Below are 16,562 nucleotides of genomic sequence, written 5' to 3' on the forward strand. Positions count from 1 at the left end.
CTAATTTAAAAATCAATTTATTAAGTGTAAAAACAAAACAATGAATATAAAACAACAATTGAAAAGAAATAATTGACTATTTCGATCGCTACATGTTATAGTGAGTAATGAAGAAGGTAAACATGTATATATGTATTTTAATTATAAGTGGGGGGGGGGTGAAGACGGGTAAGCGCATTGAGCCAGTTGATTTATTAAAATTGTTGTTCCATGTGAATTCTATATTCAGAGGTAAATGACCGTGCAATAATTACTAAAATCGTTCTCCAGTTCAATATTTGATTTTGAAAATTGCGAAACCCTGCACCGTATTGGACCATCTTTGAAATGTTACAAGTGGCTTACGCAATAGGACGGAATATCGAGAACACAAAATTCCCGAAATTGGTCAGTTGTGGAAGAGGTATATATATCATCCAGCAAATATGACTAAGCCAGTCATAACTAGCATCAACATGCTTGTCTCGACCAGTTCAGCTTTACTGTTATCTGTAACAGTACAATAATAAACTCTCTGAGCTGTTAAACAGAAAGACTGACGAGATCGCGTTGCGCCCTCAGCAGTGCTCCAAACCCAACACAGTGAGGTCTGATGCCGTTCGGCCGGTGAGGGCCTACTCACACCTACATGTCAGGCTACTAAACAGACATCAAGTACCGTAGTATAAATACAAGCACACTTGATACAGGGGTCAAAATATGCTGCACGTCTTAAAAATACAATGTAGATCAATAACAATTATATAGCTAACGACAATGTTAACGATAACAAAATTCTTTACTGATATAAGAATACCGTAGGGTATGTTAACCAATATAAATTATTTAACATCAATATAAACATACAATAAGGTATGTTGAACAGTAATAACTATTGTGCGTTTCAACACCTACCCTGATCACAGTGTCCACCGGTCCAGCCATTATAGCATACACAAGTCATATCAGACCCATAGTCGTTGGTATAACATTCTCCGATATAACACAACGTACTGCCACATGTATCTACACAATAATAAATAAATTAATTCATTTGTGGAATAATCAAGAATACTGGGTTTTGATAAAAACGTTGCGACATGATTTTTTTTATTCATGAATAGTGCTTTCAACTTGTTTTGTTAAAGAAAGCAGTTTAAATCTGTTTTTAAACAATTGGTTAGTCGGATATCTGGAAGGGAACGACCTTTATATTCGGCTTTACATTTTTCTTTGCGTACAAACAGTGTTATTAAACTTATGCATGATCTGAGCAATAAAAGGGTCAATTCTCCGCGGTGGTATGCAGTCAGTTAATATAGCAATGAGTATTGAGTATTTCCGAGATTGATGTAGTGATGAGTTTTAATTTTCTTTGAATATTTACGCCAATTTTAATTTGAAAGTAAAAATAAATAAATACGACGAATGGTCATGAACATGAGAAAAATTTACTCACTACAGACGAGGTGGATACATTAAAATAAAATCAAAGAAAGCTTAGAAAGAACTCCCGTGTGCTGAGAGTTTTGGAGACACATTAAAAATTAATTCAAAATTACTTATACTTGAGATATTGATGGAATAGCTGAAAACTAATTATGCAAATAAGGTAACTAATATGAACAGATTTAAGTGTAAAACTAATAAGGTCTGCACAATGTACCAAGTTTCATTGAAATGTGATTAGAACCAAAAAAATTTTTTACAGATTTTAACCCAAAATTAATCAGACTGTTTATTGTCCTAGAGCATTTATGTACCAAGTTTTATTCAAATGTGATGATCAATACTTGAGATATCAGTTATAATTAATTATGTTAATTAGGTGATTAAGAAGCATAAATATTTACCAAAAACTAATATGGTGCATAGTCTTAGGTTCATTGAAATGTGACAGGTACTCTTTAAAAGTTTCATTTAAATCCAATGAGTGGTTTTTAGACATCATAGAACAGCAAAAAATTAACTAATTATGCAAATTAGGTAATTAATAGGCACAATTATTTATCCCAAAATTAATTAGGTCTCTGCATAGTCCTAGAATATCTATGTCGCAAGTCTCATTGAAATGTGATGATAGTACTTGAGATACATGTATCAGGTGAAAAGCTGAAAATTAACTATTTATGCTAATAAGGTGATTAATATGCACAAATATTTACCCAAAAACTAATTAGGTCTCTGCACAGTCCTCAAGTAACTATGTGCTAAGTTTCATTGAAACGTGATCATTACTACTCGAAATATCAAGAGCTGAAAATTAATTAATTATGCAAATTAGGTAATTAATATGTACTGATATTACCCTAAAACTATCAGGTATGTGCAGTGTCATATGACACCTATGTACCAAGTTTTATTGAAATGTTATGATTAGTACTTGAGATATCAGTGGAAAAGCCGAAAATTGATTAATCATTATGTAAATTAGGTAATTAATAATATTAACAGATTTTTACATAAAACTAATCAAATCTGCGCATTAGTTCAGAGCATCCATGTGCCAAGTTTCATTGAAATCCAATGAGTGGTTCTTCAAAAATCAGTGGAACAGTCATAGAACAGCTTAAAATCAGTTAATTATCATGCAAATTAGGTAATTAATATTCATAGATTTTTACCCAAAACTAATCAAATCTGCGCACTAGTTCAGAGCATCCATGTGCCAAATTTCATCAAAATCCAATGAGTGGTTCTTCAGATATCAGTGGAAAAGTCTTGGAACAGCTAAAAATCAGCTAATTATCATGCAAATTAGGTAATTAATATTCATAGATTTTTACCAAAACCTAATCAACTCTGCGCATTATCCCAGAGCATCTATGTACCAAGTTTCACCAAAATTTGATTAGTGGTTCTTGAGATAACGGTGGAACAAAAAAAGTGACATACATACATACATACATACATACATACATACATACATACATACATACATACATACATACATACATACAGACATACAGACAGGGTAACTGCAAAGACTCCCTTTTGTGCTTCGCACACGGGAGTCAATAATGAAACATTCCAATACTGTGAGATAAAACAGGTAGAGATTTCATAAATACAATTCCTCAATTTGTCACTGACAAAGACTCGTTGCGTTGACTTAGAATTAAACACTAAACACATTTACATTGTTGTATGATATCCACAAAGTGTTCATCTGCCTCGCAATATATTTATACCAAACAAAATTACACAGATGAAATTAGCTTTTGTATAACTAAATTTTCAGTTGTATTTTTGACAAACACGAATGGTCTACCAAATACTAATACTTCTGGGATGTGAAGTCGTGATGAACTCGTTGAATTTGATATTGTTTGTTTTTGCATCTTGCCAGTGAGTTGAGAATTGTTACACAGTAACCCTGCATATATTTACAATGTCTGCGTGACCACTAGAGCCCCAACAGCACTTGATAGTAAGGGAGAATTATTACTTGTAACCAATCTCCGGAACTTCAAATGCATTTTAGTCGCCTTTAAAGCCCAAGTTGCTATTTTCACTAGATTCATCCTCACTTCTTTTTTACAAAAACGCACAATTAACATAAGTTTCTCTCTCACACGTTCTTATATGACTTTAAATATCGGCACCATACGCGGTCTACTATCCTGACCGTTATTAAGCTTGGACTTGAGTAGTTACCATGGATATTATCATGTTTGTGCTGAAACACTGGACAATGCTGGAGTAGAACGTTCACTCATAAATGGTGTATATAATCCTGATTCGAAAACCCGACAAGTTACCGTGTCGTGTGGTTTTGGTATTTCCTAGTATAAGACCAGTCCTTTCTTGCACCTAACCAAAATGAGAACATAGGAGTAGGTCGAATCCTATCCAATCACTATGCATTTATAGACAAAAACTAGAACAATTTTTTTAAACAAAGGCTTGATGGATAATGTATGGTATTAGCAATCAAATATGTTAATTGAAGTTTCTGTGGATTTTTTCAATATTGATTTATAGTACATCTAAAAAAAGGTGACATGTGTATGAAATATGTTTCAACACATAAATATATTATTTTGTATATAAGCTACGTCATATAAATACGTTTATTTATTGTTTTCTTTCTTAACCAAACTTGACACTTTTAAATTTACGTTTTCTAGTTTCAATCACGTTTATAGTGAGTTAATGGAATTACTTGTTTTCATATTCAAAACAAACGACCTGTTATACGTAACAGGCCAATAGAGACAGTCAGTTCCGATCTCCAGAAACTACTTATCGTTTATTGTCGCATATTACAAGTCACATTATTTGCTGAGTTCATTAGTTACTTGGAACTTGAATTGCTGTCAAAACAACGCTGCACTGTTTGATACCATCATAGTTACCATCTGCTAAACTTTTAACTTTTGAGCAAGGATTTCTATCATCCAAGATTTGTATATTGTATCTTCATCCTTTACGCTCGTGGCTCAGTTTATTTGCTATTGTTCCAATCCAAAAAGAACATAGTGAATATTTTAAAAACAAGACCAGAATCTGATGTCACCTCAAACATACATTCTACGATGAAGATGACAATGTTGCTGCCTCGCAATAGCTGTGAGCATTGCACTATTAAGACTTGGTGATGCAAAAACATTCAAATACATAAAAATATCCAATCACATATTAGTGATATGGTGATAAACAGCTGCAATGTAATTTCAAAAAGAAATAATGTAGAAATCGTGTAATCGTGAATAACATGTATTAGTGCATGCACCTTGATGTCCATTACATTTCTATTTATGAAACTAAGAGAAAAGGTGAATATACCACATCGTAATCCTGTCCACGGTCCCGAACATATGCAAGAAGAGCCAGAACATGTACCATGTATGCACGTACCAGGTCCACATGTTCCTAAAATGAGAAAACATCATATTCATGAATAATTAATCACGTTACGTAATGTACATTCACCAAGGTATACTTTCCTATATTTAAGGTTTTATTTACTTTTAAGGATATCAAAAATTCTGGCTCTTAAGAAACGGACGGAATTAGGACGTACTATTGACTTACCACAATCATATCCACTCCATCCTGCATCACACTCACACGTGCCAGTGTCTGTGTCACAGTTACCATAGATACAGGCGTCATCGGACACACAGACATCTTAGATAAAATAGGGGAAACAACAATAATATAACAAAAATCAATTATTTTTATTGAGTGGTTGTGATTTTAATTGTGAATTCGTTCGTATGTGCGATTTATTGTAGTGATATTGGACGAATTACTATAAGGGGCTCACATAAGAGTCACTATAGACAGCACAACTATGTTGTGTATACAGAAAAGAGATGGTAATGCTGGATACAATATACCAGTATATACATTACACTGTAAGGTTACGATAGATATTTGCACCGACGCACTTTGTTGTACTGTAGTTAATTGGAATAAGTGTACCGTTAGCAGGCTGTTATGATGAATACGAAATTATGCGACTGAACTAGAATGTTAGAATTACGAATGTACCCAAGAGTTGCTGTCGGACTATACATTGACAGATGAAATATATGGATACAATATATTGTACCTACCACAGAGTGTTCCATTCCAACCCCTATCACAAAGACACTCAGTGTAACCACTCTCTTCTGTACACTCCCCATGCACACATGTACCATCCCCACACGTAGCTATAACATGACAACACACAAATATTATACTCATGTACTTTTCCCCTACATACGTACATACACCACTAAGATCTTATATAACGGCAATTACAATTACGTTAGTCAACAATTGTAATGTGGCATACTACCTGTAAATTCATCAAATTTGCCTTTAAAATTATTCTTTTAAAATTATTGATTTACCGTCTTCAACACATCAATAAGCAAGTTAGTTGGACAAAGTATTGATAATGTACCTTATGTCTAACTTTGAAGATTAATGAAATGAATAAGTATTTTACACGTAACACTGAACATCGAATACCAAACGCGTAGCACTTTATTATACCCCTTAAAGGCATCACCAATTTCCCTTTAGATTGCTTGGAAAATCAAAGATTTGAAACGAGAACGTGTCTTACCGCAATCGTAACCACTGAATCCTTCATCACAATCACACAGTCCGGTTTCTCGGTTACAGGTTCCATGGTTACATACATTGTCATCGTCCACCATACACCAATCTTAGCAAAATGTTTGTGAGGAAGAGAGTGAGAGAGAGAGCGAGAAATTGTCTTAAATAACCATTGTCTTAGATGATAATGATTAAAAGATGGAGGGCCGCTAGACGGCCGCTAGACTATTTGTTTTATAGATAGACCAGAAACTCACAGAAGATATACCTAGGTTTTTTTCACGGTTCTTCTAGCAACTGTGGTTTATTCGCCAAATTGCATCCCACTGGGTTAATTAAAAAAATAAATATCCTAGGTGCAGTCCGCCTTTAATGGCGACTGTTTTGAATACATCAGACGTAAGGAGAAGTTGATTTAAAAATGTATACAATTGTGTGGAAATGTGCCTATGCCAATACACTGCATAAGTGCAAAAACCCTAATATTCGAGGTATCTAACTATGGGTCAAAAGACAAGGAAATAGTAATATGGATATCAAAAAAGGGCTACGTGATATTATCAAATATTGCTAGTAGACACAAATATGGCATTCTATCAGATATAAGATCTAAACTCTACAAAAATTAGAGAAAAATGCCTCGCTTCTAGAAGAATAAAATTCGTATCTAGAAAAAAACAAACATATAATTTGATATAAGGATTAGTACTGGTCAAACAGTTTCCTGTTAATCATGAATTGTGAACGAGATGCCGAAATGAAAACAGCGAAATAACAGACTAAATAAAATACATAATTACATATAACATTTGGTTATTTGGTCACATGATACCCCTGAAACATAATATACAGTGCAACGAAGATAGTATTTACAATTTAGTTTGATTTGTTTTTGTAAAGCTAGCGAACGCTTTAATATTTTTACGACAATATCATTATTCTCGGGCCAAAAGTTTGTTTCTATCATAATTGCAAGAATCTGTTCGTGGACGTGTATACAAATGTATACGTCACCTATTTTATTCACAACTTATAAATGTTATAGTTAATGCACAATCATTTATCCGTTGTTCATTATGGTTAAAAATTGATTCTTTTGTGTAGAAATAAACCTACTATTATTAAAATGTCTTAAAACTATTCAATATTTTGAAATTGTAAACGTTGTAAATGTACTTTTCTTCATATCCATTAAAGCACAAATATTTCATACATTTTTCTAGGAATGGGCAGGAACTCTAATCATAGTCTACTTTGCAACATCGATTATGATGTATGTGCCTTTACTTCTCATTGTTGTTTAATGAACTATTCCCAACATTATTGGAACAGTTAGCATCAATGCAATGACTATGCAAAATGTCAATACACTTTTCATTATATTTTAAATCGTTAATATTTTTACCCAACAGCTTATAACTGTTTCCGTAAACAACAATTCATCAACAGTTTTGAAAACCGATATGCGTACCACCCTATATAACAGGGAGGAAATTTTTCATCAAGAGAAAAAAACAAGATGACTGAAGAGTAATTAACATTGAAGCAAAATGGCAGTGTAGTGTATACCTACTGCATCTATCAAGTTCCCATCCTTCGTCACAGGCACACTCTGTGTAACCACTATCAGCGGTACATTCTCCATGTACACATGTACCAGAACCACATTTATCTACCAAAATAAATTCAACACATGTATTTCTTCCTTATAATACAACCTTCGACCAATCAGAACGCATAATTGCACACTTTGTAAATTACATATAAACAAAACAACACAACAGCAATGTTGTTTGAAATACACATGTATGTAGTTTTTAACTTCTACAATATATTATTGTACATACAGAAAACACGTACCACACGTTTCTCCTATCCATTGCAAATCACAGACACAACTGCCGCCTACACACGAACCGTGACCACACACGTCATTATTAGTACACCCATCTGAAACAGAAAAGGACATATTAGAAACGTTAACAAATGACAGACACTTGCCTGAAAAAATAAAATAGCCACTTTTTTGCTCAATATTTCGATGTCACAATAATATATTGTTTTATGCACAATCCTGTTGCTACACAACTGCACATCGAATATGTGTGTGGTAATTTCTCCTCTCCAGTGCTTTGATGTGCAGACCCTCAAGTATCTACCCTATATTTTAAGTTTGTAATGGTCAATCCCTAAAGCGCAAGTCTCACCGCACTGTGTTCCAGACCACCCGGCGTTACAAGCACAGCCGTCAGTGTTTGCATCGCAAGAAGACGCATGTACACAGACTTGGTCACATACTGTAAGAACAAATACAATGTTTAATACAGACTGTTTTTATATTTGAGATTTGGACGAGTATAACATGACGTGTATGGGTCTAGAATTTGGTATAAATCGCGGTAATGTTACAGATGAGAACTCCCGGGCACGAAATGGCTTGGTACATACAATTGCTGTTTTTAATCATAGAATTCAACAAATATTTAGTTATGGACTGCAAGAACCACGTTTTTGCGTAATTATGATTTGTAATCAAATGTATTCATTAACATGTAGAATTAACATGATTATTAAAAAATATATATTTGTATATATATATATTTATTTATCTAACTACACACGTCAAGCAATCGACGTGTTTTCAAGCCATGTCTAATAAGTATGACATCACTCAGACACACGCTGAAACTAGTCACGTGACAAATATATGAATATGAATGGAGTGCATGCACTCATCTCATCAAACGTACGTGGGAATGTTGATTGCAGACATAACGAGCAAACTAACGTCAAAACTCCACCCTGTTCTTTTACAAATATCATTGACTGTCCATCACAGGTCACTGAACATTGACCATACATTGGTTCAGATTACACACACGATTAAACCGACTATAGAAATCCTTTTCAATTGCAGTACTATATAATATATAGAATGTACTGTTTCTTTTGAATATTGTTTATTTGGTTCTTGTAGAGAGAACAACAATAATTGTCTTCGGAAATTCTGCATTTATTTTGCTGAATTCTGAAATGATAATATTAGCCTAATACCACTCACCGGTAATGGTCAACGCCTTAGGCAATGATACCAAACACACTACGATGTACAACAGTAGACTCATCGTAAAACTATAAGAACAAACTAAAGTCGACACCATTACAATCAGTTATGTAAGCATTTTCATACATTGCTGTATAATTATAATGTATATTTAATTGCATTGTTTGAAGTCATAGATAGCGACAAGTGCATACAACTCTGGGCTGGGATCATCCGTGTAATTTATTATCTCGATGATATTGGTATGCCAAGTAAAACAAATAAAACAGACTGAAACTCTGGTAAAAAAAACGTGATATGTTCTCAACGTCTTGTCCCCAGAATTAATCGAACAGCTGCATTCTGCACTCCCTGTAATATTCATCTCTATTTGTGTTACGTCATACAGCAGGCTATTGCAATAATCAAGAACCAAGAAACGCATAAACAAGAATCTCTATAGTCTTCAATGATAAACATTTTCCAATTTGGGAATTTTTACGTAGGTGTTTAAACGGCGATTTAGTCACAACACTGACACGGTTATCCATGCTTATCACACCAGTTTGCGAACATAATCAAAGACTGGCATAAATAAACACTCAGTCAAATTCAACCGAGCTCGGATTATAACTTTGTTAAATTGACATGGATTGCCAATTACCATAATATCTGTGTGTTTTTTCAGAAATGAGCTTTAATTTGTACATCCAATCTTTAATATCCCTTAAAGCAGACCACAATACACAACTATCATGTGTGGTCTAATTTAATTTAGCTGTGAGAATGAATCATCTGTCTTTTACCCGTGAAACACGTTCAATCATAACTATTGCCAAAAAACGAGCAGAGCCATTTTGTTTACCAATAATGAGTGAGTTGCTTTAGAGAAATCAAGATATATTGAATCCAATCCAATCTTAGACTAACTGAACCATGTTCGGTCAACGTTTAGTAATTTGAATAAAACACACTTCACGAGGTAAACACACGTGTCTATACATGGCCATTGGATAACATGAACGTTGTTGAAGTACTGGATTACAGTGTAAAAAATGTCTGAATAATAACTTACCCCAAGTTTGAATCACAGGGCTCAGCAGTGCACCGTAATATAACAGAATAAATATATAGGGAGTAAAATAGTGATGTCACTAAGTATTATGTTAATGCATTAATTATTCATGAAGAAGTTAGATTCGACTAAACAAGTAAACAAAAAAATAAAATCACGACAGACATATTTATAACTTTCGAGGCGTTAAAATATGGTTAAGCAAACAACTTCCTTGTGTTTCTTTACAAATAACTAAAAAGCCACAGAAAAGTGACATTGTCGTTACCGTCTGCACACGTTGTTCAAATTGGATCTGCTTTACTATAAAATATTATAAGTCAGTGTTATTTTTAGTGACATCTTGTAATAACGACAAACGCTATTACACCTATACGACTTGCCTTTTATTATATGGCATACAAAAAAGCACAAAACCATTACAATGTTCATTGGAATTGTTGTTTGGTGGTTAGAGCCACAAAGACTAAATCGGGACCACGCCGTGTTTGTTGTTATGGAGACGAGCTCGTTTTCAATGGAGTCCTAGCAATTGATGGGGTGTTTTTTGGCAAAAGTACCACAGACAGATCAAATAACAATAAGTCGAGTAACAGAGTTGGGGTTGAATAAGACATCAACAAATATCTTAGTCCGTACCTTGTGAATGTTTTCCTTCGTTTACGTAACTAAACCATAGTGCAATGACACTATTTGTGTTTGTACAAACAAACCACTGCTAAATCTGGTCACAATGTTGACACCCAAACAACAGAACATTCACATTCACATTTCTAAACCATTGCATTAAAAATTGGCTTATTTGTGTTTTAGTTCAAAATTCTTATTTTGAGGCGACGTAAACTAACCTCAGGGCAGGGCAAATGTACCTTTTATGAATTGGCTAAACGATTTATTGTAATACCTAGATTATTTATTGATGAAGCAGTCAATTGATCAGTTATTCAGCTCGTCATAAACTGTTTTTCGATACTCCTGGGAGAACACGCCCACAAGACATGTCTTTTATAGCTGATTGTATGTATCAATCCAGACATGACTGCCACAATCAGAGTGATCATGACAACGATAAACTAGAAGTACTCGGAGAAACAATTTTGTGTTTAGATGGAACTGGGCAATCTGTAATTTGTAATAACATTATTTGAAAGCTTCTTTATATTTGCCATTATTCAGTTATAACTATTTAGTTGACTTTACAGATTACATGTACTTATTTTAGAGTGGTCTATTGCAGTGTGCATCCACATAAAATGATGATGCACTTTGCAATGATTGCAAATAATCGAATCTAGCATTATTCATGTTTATATGTTCGTACTTTGAGCAATAATTTGCCTGTAAGGTGTTTGTCACAGCTGCTGACGCATAAGGGATTAGATTTTCTCCTGTCTCAATCACTTTCTATCACTGTGGGTCTGCATCCATTACACCATGTAGGTATAATGATTACACTAACCGTCTTTTGGGGGTCAGAAGTTAGAAGGTGTGGCAACAGAGGTATAAACAGAAGGAGTCACAACTGGTTTAAGATCAAAGGTTCCATGATCATTTCCGTCGTTTACTCAGTGATTAAAATGTTTGCTTGATAATCTAGCAGCAAACACCAAGTTTATACCTCCATGGTGTGGCTAAGTTCATGTATGCCTACATTGGTGAAGCACATTGTCATGGATTTAAATTGTGAATGGTGTGTGTTTATATGTATTTGCCTATACTTATATTGAATTTACGATTAAGACCTTAGGGCAGAAGTTATATAGACCACATAATTATTACATTTGTCTAAGTGATGACTTATTTGATGAAAATAAAAGTGGTGGTGCCGCTTTGAGCTGTTCACTCATGAAATTGGCAGTATTATCAGGGGGAAAAATCTCTTCCCTCTAGGGTTCTCCACACGTGTCAGGGGGGAATCTCGTCTCGTCTCTCTATCGCGTCCCCTTGAGGTGCGGGATCGGGAAAGTCACTTAAGCCTTACAGTCAAATAAGACACACACAACGAAATACGTTTCAACTTTCGTCTTTAGTCGAGCACTCTATAAGACACAGCGCCCTGGGGAAAAATCCCCAAGACTATCGCAAATCTGACTCAAGACTCGCCCAAGACTGCGTCTCAAGTCTCGTCTCAAGACTCTCTAGGACTGGACTGCGTTTGTCCTGTGTACTCGCCAAGACCAACTCAAACAACTTTATTCATTTTCAAAACTCTAACCAATTACAAAACAGTATTAAGACTCTAAGGCGTGGCCTTCACACGTTCAACTAATCACACTAAGTACTGAACACGTCATATCTTTTGATTAATCGTTCACTACATTAATAACTACGAATACCAACTGTCAGAAATAGTAGTTCGAATAGCGACGGTTATCTCGTAATTAGTTCCAAATCACTGAGCCAAGTTCCGTCCAAAACTTCACATGGCCTAAACGGTGCCAGACATAACACAGCCATTCAGCTAATTAAGTCGATTAACAGATACGCAAAAACAATTTCATCATAGTATTCTGGTATAGCTTTAAAAGAGGGGGCAAGGTGGATAGCTGGTACAGGTTACAGGAAATAAAAAAGACATTTTACGTTTTTACAGGAAATAAAATGAACGTTCCATTTACAGTAAAATATAGGTTTTTACACTTTACAGGTAAAGCAAATTCCTAATTACATTTTTATAATATATTTGATAATTTGTGTTTAAGAATCAAAATTGGAAATTGCGTACGAATTACGACATTTAATGTGGAAATGTTTTATACGCTTAAAAAATGGACGAATAAAATAGTTGATTACATTTCACACCTTGCCCATATCTGCGAATTTACGTTTTTTATTTATTTAAATTACAATATAAAGTAAATAAAAACAGTTGATTACAATAAATACCCCTTGACGACCATCTTTAAATGTACTGGAAGATAGATACCAGACGATCAAAGTAGAGAATATTGTCAACAATGACTGAAACACCGGTATCTATCTTGAATGGTATATCATGTTATTTAAGCTTAAAAATTATTATATAGTATTCGTTACAAATTCAATAAATGGGATTTCAATTTCTCCAAGCTTTTTTATTTCATTTAATGACTTGACTACTGATAAAGTGTCACATATGATTTCTGGAATTTGTGACATGTTGCTTTTCTTGCAAGACAAATTTGATTTATTGTGATGCTGTCTACCACAACAGTTATAGACATTGTGTGTTCGGGTTCAATGTTCAATGTTCGGGTTCAATGGCGGGCATCAGTTGCAGTGTTTGCATCGGCAAGAAAACCCCGACTAAAATGCGATCATATGGTAGATTTTATGCATTTTACCAGATGTACATTTCGAATAGAAAACCCCAGTAGGCCTACTGTGTAACATCGGTAAATCGGGCGAAAAGGAAAACTGGCGAACCGGTAATTGGGCGAACTGGTAATCAGGCGAAGGAGTTCGGGCGAAGTGACTGTACCCCGTTTTAACCTTGCCAGTCAAATATCCCGGCTAGCAACTTGTATTTATGGTTATTTTTGTTCGTTTTACATAGTCAACATTATGTAGCTTAGATACTCTGCGAACTACTTCTTGGTTCTTTCCATGATTCCGCCTGCCAACATGCCAACATTTGCCGCCAAGCGTTAAATCCGAAGTCTGGTATGTAGACATTATTTGGTTTCCTTCTCGTTATTCGTGCCCTTGGCATTTGATTTGTTGAATCGCAGTCATGTTATGACGAACTTATGGTAATAAGGGGTTTCTGCACATCATATGTAACAAAAGGTTGTAATAATATCATTGACACATTCTCCCATGACATACAGTAGTGTACAGCCTGATCCGCTGTTTTGTTTTGAAGAACTTACCCCACTCAGTATTTCAAAACCATTTAGTCCACAAGGGCCGGTGCTGTTGTCCTTCTCTGTACTTGGAACCCGAGTTAATGGTTGGGTGCTTGTAGTTATGGTACCTTGTAATATTAGTCATTTGACAAGATCGGAACAACAGAGCTAGGTACCTTATTACAGCGGACGCAAACACGAGGGGAGTTAGCAAACTCTCTAGGAAATTTCCTATCAACATTGCATGATAGCGAGGGACCTAATGTCACGAAAACGACTTGGTACATCTTGTAACAATCTCACTTCCGCCTGGTGCCATTTGATTTTTAACTAAGTTATGCCTAGGTACGTACTATGGCTACGGTGTACGTTTTCATATTGCAACATTGTTGTGATCATGAAAAGGAAGTTGTAAATTACTGGATGAATCTTATTTGCGGTTGTCACAGCCGTCTTGGGCAAATTGATTGGTTTATGAGAACACTTAGCTTTCCCTGGGAAGTTACAAGTTATTCATTCTAACCTCGTGTGCGCCTGCTGTAACATAATTAAGACAAGTCACCACAAGAAGGAAGCACACATACACACAAATATATATATATACAATTCTATCACACCTTGCTAGGCTTGAACTTCCATCCAATCAGAGCATTCCAAATGAACATGATTCTCCACAAAACTAGAGGGCGCTCTGACCAAAAAATTGCCATGATCTAAATAAAAAGAACTGATATATATATATATATAAATAATCCTATAGTTATCATGCCACGAATAACCAATCACTCAATTTGAGAAATTTTGAATTGCAGGTGAGCACTGTTTGAAGGCGTGCATTATCTAGGTCAAAGGTGAGACTAACACGTGATCTTTTGTTTACTACTTGGTAGTTTTAGTACCTGTGTGTTTATTTTACAACAATTCCAGGCACTGATTTGACGACGAACTAGTGCCGATGTTGATAACTCACTACAATAGGTTACACACTTTGTTTTCACAAATTGTAAATGTATTTGTATGTTCTTGTCTGTAATTCTCTAGGTGCAGTCCCACTTAAGGTGTCTTGTTTACTTCAGTTTTGTCAGTTTGAGCAGAGTTTTTTTTTTCATGTGCTTTTTCACCAACTCAAGATGCCTGCTTTTGTGAAACCACACCCATATTGTAACTAAATGTTGAATTAAAAGTTAATCAAACTTCAATTTACAGGGATCATACGTTAAACCAAAAAAAAATCTCTATTGTTCGTAACTGTTAATTAAAGTTTGAGTTACTAAATGTGGACATTCACTGAAAACAAAAATGCATGTTGCTTGTACTATAAAAATGCTGATAACTGTTAATTGAACATCAAATTACAATTTGGGAGTGGTTTCACAAAAGTGGGCATGGTCAATGTTTTCGTAACTCAATGTAAGTAACTTGAACAAGCATCTCACCAACTGAACCACTAAACACATCATGGATATCTTGTGCTATTACCATTGTTTAGATGTCAATGAGAATTTTCATTTACATTCTGCTACAAAAGAGTAATTAATCCAGAGTAATTAAAATCCAAGAAATTATTTGGGGGGGGGGGGGGGAATGGTCATAATGATTTTTTTCTTTATTTAAAGGTAATCCAGAATCAATTCTTTATTGAATATTCATTATATGAAGCTAGAGAAGAAACTATTTGTAACCAAGCAAGCTTTACTAAAAATTGACTCTACATAGCATATCTAGTGAATAAAGCAATTGTTTTAAAAAGTGTAAAATTTTTCACCAAATGATGAAATATTTGCATAGTAGATACAGATAAATTAATCCCCTGAACACCAATGTTAGATTTTGTTACCTTTCACAAAAATAAATTTACATATTTCTTTCAATAATTTTGATCAGATTCTGTTGGAAAATTAGATCTATTTGGTCGAAAATCAAAAAATATAAAAAAATACCTAAAAATGATGCACCAAATTTATGCGGGAAAAATGTATGCTGCTCAAAGAACTAATGCTCTGAAAATTGTGCTCTATTTTTAAAATTTACAATACACTGCAATAATAATACATCTCTGCTTAATAATGACACAAGGTTTACTAAAAAAATAGTAAAGTACAGCCCCAGATCCTAATAGACACAGCTAACTAATGAAATGCAGACAATGTAAGCACAACAATTTCTTGATACAAGATTTCATCAAAATAAATGAGAAAAATAAATTGGAAGGGGGGGGGGATGTACTTGTTTTTATAGCATACATACAACAACTACGGTTCATATTTCAAAAACTATTTTAAGTACACCAAGTTTTTTCTTCAGACTTTCAACCAGTCAGTCTAATGGATTAACATAATTTCAGAAAATTCCTGGGTCAAAAATGTGTATTGTTACATCCATTTGTCACAGACAAGTTGGATAGGTGTAGATATTACTATTAATAATCAATAAACTAAGGAGTCAAATATCCAATTACATAAAATTGTTGCAGGCAACCAGTACTTCAAGCTAAAATAAAAATTCCTAAGTGGAATTCTAATGCCAAAAAAAAAAAAAAAAGATTGCACTCATCTTAGGAACAATGTAGACCAGAAAGATG

At 34.4% G+C, this 16,562-nt stretch overlaps 1 protein-coding gene across 1 annotated transcript; it reads right to left on the reverse strand.

Annotated features, from left to right (window-relative positions):
* On the reverse strand, nt 1–7,981 carry LOC100370206 (uncharacterized). Its single transcript, XM_006815416.3, has 8 exons — nt 7,897–7,981; nt 7,610–7,708; nt 6,044–6,145; nt 5,544–5,642; nt 5,017–5,112; nt 4,768–4,854; nt 895–1,005; nt 1–489 (listed from the first exon to the last, which is right to left on the reverse strand). Exons 3-8 carry the CDS (start codon nt 6,135–6,137, stop codon nt 413–415), a joined length of 564 nt encoding a protein of 187 aa, XP_006815479.2. The 5' UTR covers nt 6,138–6,145; nt 7,610–7,708; nt 7,897–7,981; the 3' UTR covers nt 1–412.
* Between the last annotated feature and the right edge of the window lie 8,581 nt (nt 7,982–16,562).

Source organism: Saccoglossus kowalevskii, chromosome 10, assembly GCF_978046115.1.
Source record: "Saccoglossus kowalevskii chromosome 10, keSacKowa6.1, whole genome shotgun sequence".
NCBI lineage: Eukaryota > Metazoa > Hemichordata > Enteropneusta > Harrimaniidae > Saccoglossus > Saccoglossus kowalevskii.

Bases quoted from the DNA above. Each gene is read 5' to 3' on its own strand.
- LOC100370206 (XM_006815416.3), bottom strand. From the start codon at position 6,137: ATGGTGGACGATGACAATGTATGTAACCATGGAACCTGTAACCGAGAA. The intron at 5,643-6,043 runs GTAAGACACGTT...GTCATGTTATAG, and splicing joins ATTCAGTGGTTACGATTGCG to CTACGTGTGGGGATGGTACA. The intron at 4,855-5,016 runs GTAAGTCAATAG...TTCTCATTTTAG, and splicing joins ATGGAGTGGATATGATTGTG to GAACATGTGGACCTGGTACG.